The sequence below is a fragment of the Chiloscyllium plagiosum genome, chromosome 1 (genome assembly GCF_004010195.1).
Source record: "Chiloscyllium plagiosum isolate BGI_BamShark_2017 chromosome 1, ASM401019v2, whole genome shotgun sequence".
In the NCBI taxonomy this organism is placed as follows: domain Eukaryota; kingdom Metazoa; phylum Chordata; class Chondrichthyes; order Orectolobiformes; family Hemiscylliidae; genus Chiloscyllium; species Chiloscyllium plagiosum.
Genome location: NC_057710.1, coordinates 149,394,632 through 149,406,367, shown reverse-complemented (window position 1 = coordinate 149,406,367; position 11,736 = coordinate 149,394,632). Strand labels below are relative to the sequence as shown.

At 42.2% G+C, this 11,736-nt stretch overlaps 1 protein-coding gene across 3 annotated transcripts in view; it reads left to right on the top strand.

The window, feature by feature from the left end:
• Positions 1-11,736, top strand: part of slc10a7 (solute carrier family 10 member 7) — a 269,973-nt gene that overhangs the window by 252,160 nt on the left and 6,077 nt on the right. For all 3 annotated transcript variants that reach the window (XM_043699319.1, XM_043699311.1, XM_043699337.1), the window contains exon 11: positions 8,804-8,949. In XM_043699319.1, the coding sequence (XP_043555254.1) occupies positions 8,804-8,949 (146 nt within the window). The remainder of the gene's footprint in view (positions 1-8,803; positions 8,950-11,736) is intronic.

Below are 11,736 nucleotides of genomic sequence, written 5' to 3'. Positions count from 1 at the left end.
GCAGAATGGAAACAGAGGGGTCGAGATGGGATAATCATCTGAAGTTGTTGAATTCAATGTTGAGGCCGGCAGGCTGTAACGTGCCTAGTCGGAAGATGTGATGCTGTTCCTCCAGTTTGCATTGAACTTCACTGGAACATTGCAGCAGGTCAAGGACAGACATGTGGGCATGGGAGCAGGATTGTGTGTTGAAGTGGCAAGCCACAGGAAGGTCCGGGACCTAATTGCGTACAGACCGAAGGTGCTCAGCAAAGCGATCACCTAGTCGGCGTTTTGTCCCTCCGGTAAAGAAGACACCACATTGGGAGCAACGAATGCAATAGACCAAATTGAAAGAGGTACAAGTGAAACGCTGCTTAATCTGAAATGAGTGTCTGGGGCCTTGGATGGTGAGCATGGAAGAGGTAAAGGGGCAGGTGTTGCACCGTCTGCGATTGCATAGTAAAGTGCCGTGTGTTGGAAGAGGTGTTAGGTGTGATGGAGGAGTGGGCTAGGTTGCCCCGGAGGGAACGATCTCTGCGGAATGCAGACAGGGGGAGGAAAGGGAAGATGTGTTTAGTGGTGGCGTCGTGTTGGTGAGTTGGCGTAAATGGTGGAGGATTATTCTTTCATGTGAATGCTGGTGGGGTGAAAGGTGAGAACAAGAGGGACCCTATCCTTGTTCTGGGAGGGGAGGGAGGGGGTGAGGGTCGTGGCGTGGGAGATGGACCGCACGCTGTCGAGAACCCTGTCAACAACTGTAGGTGGGAAGCCATGGTTGGAGAAAAAGGAGCACATATTAAGAGCAGCACTTTGGAAAGTGGCCGCATCGGAACAAATACAGCGGAGGCGAAGGAGCTGAGAGAAACGGATAGAGTCCTTAGAGGACGTAGGGTGAGAAGAGCTGTAGTCCAGATAGCTGTGGGAGTCAGTAGGCTTGTAATGGATATTAGTGGGCAGATTATTGCTGGAAATGGAGACAGAATCAGGAAAGGAAGGCAAGTGTCAGAGATGGGCTAGGTGAAGGTGATGGAGGGATGGAAACTGGAAGCGAAGTTTATGAATTTTTCCAGGTCAGGACGAGAGCATGAAGCCGCACCGAAATAGTCATCGATGTACCGATAAAGCAGTTGTGGGAGGGGACCCAAGTAAGCCTGGAACAAGAAATGTTCCACATACCCCATGAAAAGGCAGGCATAGCTAGGACCCATGCGGGTACCCATTGCTACACCTTTGATTTGGAGAAAATGGGATGAGTTGAAGGAGAAATTGTTGAGAGAGAGAACAAGTTCAGCCAGGCTTTGACAAAGGGTCAAAGACTCGAAACGTCAGCTCTGTTCTCTCCTTACAGATGCTGCCAGACCTGCTGAGATTTTCCAGCATTTTCTCTTTTGGTTTCAGATTCAAGCATTAATTTGCTTTTATTTCAAAGTTAATGAATCCTGGACCTGATGAGCAAAATCCCGGAGTGTATAAACAGATAGGCATAGAGGTAGTAGTTGCTTTGGCAACCACCTTCCAAAAATCTATGGATTTTGGAATGGTTCCTGGAGATTGAGGTAACCCTTTTTAAGTGGAACTACAGACTTACTAGTTGGATATCAGTTGTCAGAAGAATGCTGGAAGCTACTATAATGGTTGTGATAATTGGTTACTGAGTAAAATAATGGGGAAGATGGACAGGGTCAGCATGGATTTATGAAAGAAAAGACCTTTTCTGAGGGTGTAACTAGCAGAATAGGGAGGGGGCAACAATTAGATATAATGAATCTGGAATTCTAGGAGGCTTTTATTAAGATCCCTCAAAGAAGTTTAGTAAGTAAAGTTAGGGCACTTGGGATTGGGGATAGTAAACTGGCAATGTTTAAAAAAATAAATGTTTCCTTCTTAGATCGGTAGGCTGTGCCTTATGGATCAGTGCTTGGGCGCCAGCTATTCACAATCTGTATCAATGATTGACAGTGCCTTTGTGTTCTCCCTAATCCGTTCTGCCAAGCCTTTCTCGTGCCCCCTCCTGGCTCTCCTCAGACCATTTTTGAGCTCCTTCCTCGCCTGCCTGTAATCCTCTAGAGCTGAGCTTGACCCTAGCTTCCTCCACCTTATGTAAGCTACCTTCTTCCTTTTGACGAGAAGCTCCACCGCTCTCGTCATCCAAGGTTCCTTTATCTTACCCCTCTTGCCTGTCTCAGAGGGACATATTTATTCATCACTCGCAACAATTGTTCCTTAAACAGTCTCCACATGTCTATAGTGGGAGGAAACTGGAGCACCCGGAGGAAAACCACACAAACACTAGGAGAATGTGCAAACTCCACACAGACAGTTACCCAAGGCTGGAATTAAACTCTGGTCCCTGATGCTATGAGGCAGCACTGTTAACCACCGTGAGTCCCTGAGTGGGCTATAGGGGCATGAAAGGAGGGAGACAGTGGAGAGGCAGGAGGAGGGGCATGGACAGGGAGGTGGAGAGAAGGTGAGGGTCAGGGAAGGAGCAGAGAAGGGGATACGACAGGAGAGATACTGTGGGGAGGGTAAGAGGCAGCGGAGAGGGCAGCAAGGAGGGGATTGAGCTTGCAGAAATTATGCTGATAACTGTGCCCACTGAGAGGGTAAGCAGTCAGTTGTGAGGGGCAAGAGGATCTGCCCAGGGGAGTTATATAGAATCTTTGTATTGGGTAACTTGATAGTTTGCTCTCCTTGTCTAAGAAAGGATGTACTTGCAATCAAAGTAGTGCAACAGAATATTTACGATGGTGGATGAGAAGCGATTAAGAAAAGTGAGCATGCATTCTCTAGAGTTTAAATGAGAAGTTATCTACAGGGTAGCTGCAGGAAGGATGTTTCCTTGGCTGGAGTGTCTAGAGTGAGGGGAAACTATCTCAGAATAATAGGATGGCCATTTAGAACAGAAAGTGGTAAACCTTTGGCATCCCATCCCGTGGATGTCTGTGGAGGTTCGGTTGTAATCTAGACACCTGAGAGGGGCCTCTCGGTTCCGTGATTGGTCAAATAAACACTAGCAGCTCGATCTCTTTTAACAAGTTTTAACAATTTATTACGGCGCTGGGCATAGGTTATCCAGCAACGCAGGGGTTAAGCATCTCTGTGTACTCTGGAAAAGCTGTGCATAATCTTAAAACACAGACAACTTTTATAGGTCTTTTAACAAACAGAGCAACCTTAATTGCAAAATTAATCCAATAAAATGAAATGATATGACAAATAGGCATAAAATTAAGCCGATGATATTTCCTGGGAACTGACTTGTTTTGCGCTTCTTTATCTCTGGGGACACCTGGTTTCCAAGGTCAATTTAGGATACTTTAATAATGTCATATCTTACTTAGTTAATTCATACTGTGAACAGGGCGTTGTTTGCTAATCTCTTTCAATTAGTTCAGGAATGCAGTTTTCAGCAGAGTTAGATGCCATTGCTCCTAGAAGCCGTTTTGTTATATTATTTTATATTACTTGCATTACAAAGCCATTTTTTAGTTAGTAGAGGCATGCATTAAATAGTTGCTCCTGACAACAGCCTAAATCCAGATTTTAGATCCTCACAGTCATTGAGTATATTCAAGACAAAATTTATACTATTCCTTTTTACGATAAACGATACAACAATAATTACTCAAATCTTATTTTGAAATAAAATGTCTCAAATGTGGAAAACTGATTTAACGATGACTAAAGGACAGTAGAATCTATTGTAAACAGAATGTACAAGTAGAAAAGTCAGTTTAAATCGCGTTCTGTAGCCAGCAAGCAAGCTGATAATTAACCACTGTCCAAAGCATGCACTGAATTAATCTGGGATTAAAAAAAAAGAACAGGCTGAACGTTGTGGTTGTTGTGATGGTGAAACTGTCAGCAATAGATTTCTAGATATTAAGGGAAGATGGTGGTAATATGGGAAAATGGTTTTGTGGTGGAAGATCAGCTATCATCTGATTAAATAGTCAAGCAGTCTCAAGAGTCAAATGGCCTACTCTTCCTACTACCATTGCTGCAATACTTGTACTATCATTGCTTACTCTTACACTGTTACCAATTTGCCTGTCTCAAAGTTAAACATCATGAGGTATTTAGTTCCTAACTTTGGTCACTTTACCATTATGGAGATATTGATTAAGTGAAACCTGTTTATTCCTGTCAGCTATTAATTCCTTTAATTTGTTCCAAACAGATAGAGTGTCTTCAGCTTCGACATTACCAACTAGTTCCTGATGTCGCCCAACCACTTTTGGTACTCTCACTGTTCCTTCTTGACTCACTCTGCTTATTTTTTACCCAAAATGCTGTTCTGCTCCAGAGCCATGCTATTTCCCTGTTTTCCTTTTAATTTATCCTTTCCAGACTCCTCCCGTCATTCTTGATCAGTAAGCAGTAATGACATAAATATAAATCTCAAGAAACGATAAACAATCAACCTTTCAAGAATAGCAAACATTAAAAAATAACACACAGCCCCTTACACTGTTGCAGTAAACCTCAAGCACAAGTGCAATTAGTGAAATGAAGTGGACTTTGCAAGACATAATAATAATGCTGTCTCTTGGCTGTACCCTTCCCCATAACCTGTCAGGTTTAACTGTTCACTATTAAATTTAAAAGCAGGAATGTACTTCTGAGGCTCTGTAAGAATGGTCCAAGAAATGAAAAGTTCAACATACGAGGAATGTTCAAGGACTCTGGGACTATACTCAATGGAGTTTAGAAGGATGAGGAGGGGATGTAATTGAAACATAAAGAATACTGAATGGCCTGGACAAAGTAGATGTTGGCAAGATGTTTCCATTGGTAGAAGAGACTAGGACCTGAGGTCACAGCTTTCAAGTAAAGGGAAGACCTTTCAGAGCGGAGGTAAGGAGAAGCTTCTTCATCCAGAGACTGGTGAACCTGTAGAATTCATTGTCACAGAAGGCTGTGGAGGCCAGGTCATTGAGTATATTTAAGACAGAGATAAATAGGTTCTTGAGTATCAAAGGGATCAAGTGTTACGGGGAGAAGGTGGGAGAATGGGGTTGAGAAACTTATCAGCCATGATTGAATGGCAGAGTAGACTAGATGGACTGAATGGTCTAATTCCTGCTCCTATGTCTTATGCTCTTATCTGCAGAAATCTTGGGAGTGGGCTGCTCCTGCCTACTCAAAGACTGACTGTAAAAAGTTGCATATATTGGATGCACAGCTAGCACATGGGCCTTCACTGTATGTGCACTACGAGCCTACAAAGGGAGAAAAACTGTGGGTGTGATCTCAATTATAGCTGTATTAGATGTATTGATCTCAAATGTTTCTACAAAAATTTAGTTAAGAGTACTTAAAGCAATTTGTCTATATTGAGAACAAATTAAAATAGTCTGTATACAGTGGATACCCGTGTATAGGTCAAATTTTGAAGACGGTTTTTTAATCTGAAATTAGGGGGTCGACTTATACACGAGGTATTGTTTCCAAGGGGATGAATATTTATGTACAAAATAGATAAAATGGGAAATTTACCTTCCCGGCAGCCCCCTAGTCCCGGGTGTGGAATGTTCCCTGTAATACGTTCGGGCTGTAGTAAACTGCAGGTAACTGAAACCCACTCCACAGTTACTGCGGTCGCCCTGTACTGTTGTACCATTACAGTAAATATGAAAACCTGGAGCTGAGCGTGACGACTGACTGACTGGAAGACCAGGAACAGAGCGGTATGGCCAGCAGACTAGAAAGCAGGAGCAGAGCATAGCGACTCATCAATGTTGATCTGTAATGGTGAAGAACTAGGGTCGACTTATACACATGATATATGGAAAATACAAGATTGTTTGGCCAAAATAAGGGGTTGACTTATACATGAGGTTGAACTATACATGAGTATACTTGGTAATCAAGACTTGCATTCAACCAAGAGCAAAGATTCTCACCAAAGTCCTTCAGTTCCTGTTCATGGAGCAGCAAATCAGCCATCTGATTGCAAATATAGGGCAATGTAATATCTAGCATGTGTAGTGCCATCAAGCAGGAAAAACCATAAATCATGTTACAGAATTCTCACACAGACCAGCCAGGAAATAGTAAAAAAATGTTAATTATCATTCAATCATTTTACAGGGAGCAACTAAAAGATTGAGAGGTACATAATCTTAAAGGTAGCAGCAGAAATCTTTAAAATTAATTTTAATCTGTGCAATTTCATTTCTCATGATAGAGAAACTTAACATTCCACAATTAAAGAATTTGTTTTTCAAACTTGGAAAGTGATTCAATAGTAATTGATTAAAACTCTCAGCAATTCAAATGATTCCAAGATTTCTGAGGATTTTAACACTGAACTCAGCAGAGAAGCTGTGAATCACTAACATCAACTCCGGGATTTCTATGCATGTGTAGACGCTGGCTGTTTCAGTCAGTTTCAAAGTGTAATAAAGGCAGATGCTGACAGTTTCACCATCCCAACAACCACAGAGTTCAGGCCACTTTTTTTATCTGGATTAACTCAATAAATGCTCTGGATAGTAGTTAATCAGTTTGTATGCTGGTTACAGTATGCTACTTAAACTGACCTTTCTACTTATGCATTCTGTTTTCAATAATTTCTACAGATCTAGAGTCATATTTAAATCAGTTTCCCATATTTGAGATGTTTTACTCGAAAGTAAGATTCTAGTAATTATTGCTGCATCATTTATAGTAAAGAGGAATAGTATAAATTAGTAGATTTGCAGTTCTAGCACGGTGGATAAAATTTTTTAACTTCAACAAATAGAAAAACAAATCTCCATTGCATTTATTTTGTTTTCCCACAGAATGTTACATTAGGCAAAAGATTGCGAGTGGATGTCCTTTGAAAGTGCTCCTTATGGAATATCCTGCATTGTCAGCTTCTGTTTGGTGACTTTTAGAAGAGTGAACCATGCATGACATAGAAATATTACTTGCTGTGCATTAGTGATTTCCCAAGTGCTTGTATTGGGTAGTAATGTGCTGAGAAAGTGCTCTATATCAGTCCACACTCAGTACATGTCCACTGGTAAAAATGCTCTTGCTAGAAATTACATTAGTAATGAAAAATCCATTTAAAGTACATATCTTCCACCTACTTTACAGTGTATTGGAGTTCTGAAACATTTGATTAATCTTTCATAAACATTTGAAGTGTGACAGCTCTGTGGCCTTGTAAATGCATATATAGTGCACTATCCTACTTGGCCATGTGTCATCATGAAAGCCCACTGAGACTCTGTCAGAGAAAGTGCCATAGTAGCAGAGTTATGACATGTTAAAATATACTCATTACTGTTGAAATAGAATACTGTAGTGTTTAACATGTATATTATCTTAAATTTCACTTAAGCATATGCTTTACAATTTTCATTGATTGAAGCATGGTAGCATGATTTTGTGATTACTGTGTTATACTTTGATATGATTTGTTTACCTGCACAATTGCAATCTCACTTATGTTACTTGATGCCCATGGTCTTGAATCTTCATGTGCCATTTATTCAGTGGATTCACAATGAGAGATAAAAGTTAAATCCAGGGATAATCTACAAGTAAGAAATATGCACATGCTGTATTTGAAAGTAGTTGAATTTAAAAGTTGAAAATTAAAGCTAAATCAAATTCTGTTTTACCCTTTAAATATTTTTGTAAGTTGTTGCAGTAAATTAATGGGATTGCATACACTCTCACCGTTACGAAAACAATTGCCTTGTGTCAAAGACCATTGTGTTACTTGCATTCTTCTCTGAATAAGTCTTAGAAAGGTCACCTATAAAGTCCTGAAGATATTTGTAGTACCTGTGAAATTGTTAACTAAAACTTTGCATTAAATTTTCAACTGGCCATTAGGCAGAGGAAGTCCAATTGAAACTGTCTGAGGCTAGCATCATTTCTGTAGTATAAGCATTCCATCATTAGCTTCCTGACCTTTTTTAGAACAGCTCACCAATTGGCAGGGCAGGATATCTAGTGGCGTCAGCACAAATCCTAGCTGGATCAAAGAAGTTTAAGAGAAAGCAAATATTCCCACGTGTGAGGCTGGAGATTCAGGTGTGCGAGGAGAGAGGGCAGTTTTTCCATGACTTGGAAAGGCTTTAATGCTGTTCTGGACTGAAAATAATTGTTGACAAACCATTTTTTAAAAAAATATCTTTTGAATAATCTTCAACTGCTGACTGAAGGACTAGTATTTGTACAGCATCTCTGTCTGTCGTGGCAGATAGTGCGATTGCTCCCAGGATGAATGCCTAGTTTAGACTGTTCAATGCCAAATAGCAATGGATTGAGCTTGTACAACATACGCTGACAAATTTGTAATTTATTATTGCATCAAGATCCTGTTGTCATCATACAGCCTTATTTAATAAGGGATAGTGAGGCTCCTGAAGCATGGTACTTGCATGGTTTTGTGATTATTGTGTTATGCTTTGATGTGATTTGCTTACCTGGACAATTGCAATCTCACTGATGCCTAATGCCTTGAATCTTCACCTGCCATTCATTCAATGGATTCAAAATGAGGGATAAAAGTTAAATTTGTCTTTTTCTGGCCATTAGTTTCAAGGCTGCCGTCAAATGGCAGAGGTGGACATAGTGAGAAAGTGTAGTAGGAGCTGTGCTACTGGTTTGGTTTGTATTGCTCTCTAAAGTAGGCCAATGAAAATTGCTTCCCTCATTTTCATGTACAGTCAATTTCTCTTTGGCTGGAACAAACGCAATGGCCTTTAATATTTTCTCTTGAATTAATAGCCAAAAATTCAAACTATTTCAGAAACAATTGTAAAAAAGTTGTAATTTGAACTAATATTTTGTATCTGTTTTCTATTGACAGGAATCCCATTGCTGAAGATAGTGTTTTCAGGGTATGAACATTTATCCCTCATCTCTGTTCCATTACTCATCTATCATCCCACTCAGATCCTGCTAGGTGGCCTATTAGTTGGAACAATGAAAAGCTGGATGATCACTCGTCAAAAAGTAAGGGCTGCCAAGCAATATAATTAACCTGAAAAAAATTAGAGCGAGGTTATTAGAAGTGTATATTTTGGGGGAAGAAAACTGCTATATATTTACCATCTTTCATTTTGTTTTACTTTATCGCGATTTAGATGGCCTGAATACTCTTCTACTTTGTTTTTTATAGCATACTCCAACTCTGATTTCTGTCTTAGTGAAATTTTGAAACCTTTCTGTTTCTTTCAAAGTTTTCACAGATTTCACACACCATTGTCCTCAGTTGTGTTTGATTTGGGAACTCTGCAAGGTGTCTCAATTTTAGTGCAAATGGCAGAACAGCAGCATGTAATGTGGCATATTTATAGCTTAGAAGCAGCAGGAGGAAGACTTGTCGAGGTCGATAGACCATAACCAAAAAGAATTTTAAACAAAGCCAAAGTGGTTGCAACTTTGTAGTCTAGTGATAGTATTAATCACTGATGAGCTATTACTGACAGTAGACTTGGACTAGGTGCCACTTCTGCTTCTGGCCACGTGATTAAAATTATAATTTAAAATGCCAGAGGCATGCACAAGAGACACATGTGATCATGAGGCAAGGGAACGTATCAACTGGGGTATCCCACCATCAACTCATAATGCGGCAAGTAAGGAGCAATAAAAGAGCCTCTTGAATCATTAGATAGACTCTGTGTGCTGAGAAAGTGTTCTTTCACACCTCCTTCCTTTCAAAACTTCCTCCTATTTCTTGCTGCAACCCTTAATCATCATTCCACCCTCTTCCATAATTTCCCTAACCCCATTATTCTTTTTGTCCTGCCCTGTACACAACATATTGGAGGCTTTTACCTACAGAGGAGATTATCTCCATGGGCACCTACCCTCATATTCTCCTCCAGGCCATCAGGGAACAGTGAAAGATGTTTTTATCCCTCTGATGGCAACATAAGATCATCCTGCCTGGCCTGGGTGGAGATTTCAGCAGAGGTAAGCAACAGTGAGGTCTATCAAAGACAAGAGTATGGTGCTGGAAAAGCACAGCAGGGCAGGTAGCAGCCGAGGAGCAGGAGAATCAACATTTCAGGCATAAGCCCTTCATCGGGAATGAGACTTGTGGGCTGGGGGCTGAGAGATAGGGTCTGGGGGGAAGGTAGCTGGGAATGAGATAGGTAGATGAAGGGTGGGGGCAGGTTGATCGGTCAGAGAGGAGGGTAGAACAGATAGGCGGGAAGGAAGATGGGCAGGTCAAGACGGCAGTACTGAGTTGGAGGCTTGGGACTGGGATAAGGTGGGGGGAGAATAGGGAAATCTACATGGAATCCTGCAACCACACAGGATCAAAGGTGGAAGGTGAGGCGTCGGGTGGTTAGTGTTTGGTGATGGTGGAGGCCCAGGACCTGCATATCCGTGGTGGAGTGGGAGGGAGAGACAAAGTGTTCGGCCACAGGGTGGTGGGGTTAGTTGGTGTGGGTGTCCCAGAGATGTTCTCTGAAATGATCCACATGTTGGCATCCTGTCTCCCTGATGTAGAGGAGACCACATTGGGTGCAACGGATACAGTAGATGATGTGTGTGGAAGCACAGGTACATTTCTGTCGAATGTGAAAGGAACCTTTGGGGCCTTGGACGGAGGTGAAGGGGGGAGGTATGGGCACAGGTTTTGCACTTCTTGCATTGGCAGGGGAAGGTACCGGGAGTGGGGTGTGGGCTGGTGGGGAGCGTGGATCTGGCAAGGGAGTCATGGAGGGAATTGTCTCTCCAAAAAGCAGATAGGGGTGGGGAGGGAAATATATCCCTAGTGGTGGGGTCTGATTGCAGGTGGCGGAAGTGGCGGACGATGATGCAATGTTTCTGGAGGTTGGTGTGGTGGAAGGTGAGAACCAGGGGAATTCTGTCCCTGTTGTGATTGGAGGGGTGGGGTTCAAGGGCAGAGGTCAGGAAAGTGGAGGAGATGCGCTGGAGGGCATTGTCGACCACGTGGGAGGAGAAATCACTGGTCTTTGAAGTAGGAGGCCATCTGGTGTGTTCTATGGTGAAATTGGTCCTCCTGGGAGCAGATGCAGCGGAGACAGAGGAATTGGGAATAAGAGATGGCATTTTTATGGGAGGCAAAGAACCTAGGATGAACATTTATCCCTCAAAGAAAGTTAATGAATGACCTGTCTCAATCTGCCATGATAAGTGGCACCAAATGGTCTTGTAAGGTGATCAGTTAATGTACCTTTGTGAGTGAACAACTAGACTAAGTAAATGGCTTCCTCTTTGGAGGAATTCCTGAAGAAGGGCTTATGCCCGAAACGTCGATTCTCCTGCTCCTTGGATGCTGCCTGACCTGCTGCGCTTTTCCAGTAACACATTTTCAGCTCTGATCTCCAGCATCTGCAGCCCTCACTTTCTCCTCTTTGGAGATGCTGAGAACTGAATAGACAGTCAAATTCAACAAGCAATCAATATGCACACTGACATTCCACTGCTCTTGCCATGGGCTGAATGCAGCAGTGGCGAGATAAGAAGGGCGAAGTACCTGTACCTTCCACAATGTGCTCCTCCCCTTCAGAGAGACCGGGAAGTGCCCTCACAAAAAGGGAAGAGGAAAATATGCCTGCCATCCTTAGATCTTCCTCATCCCATCTGCCATTAACCTCGTTTCCACCAAGAAATGAGGCTGAAGAGGATGCCTTTACACCAGTGCAGCAGAGCCCCAATAGGGGTTACCTATCATGGTCATCAAAGGAAATATGGCAGTGCAGTGAGCAGGCTGCCTCCCACTCAGCTGCTGATGCTAGGATTTCACCAAAGTGTAGAGAG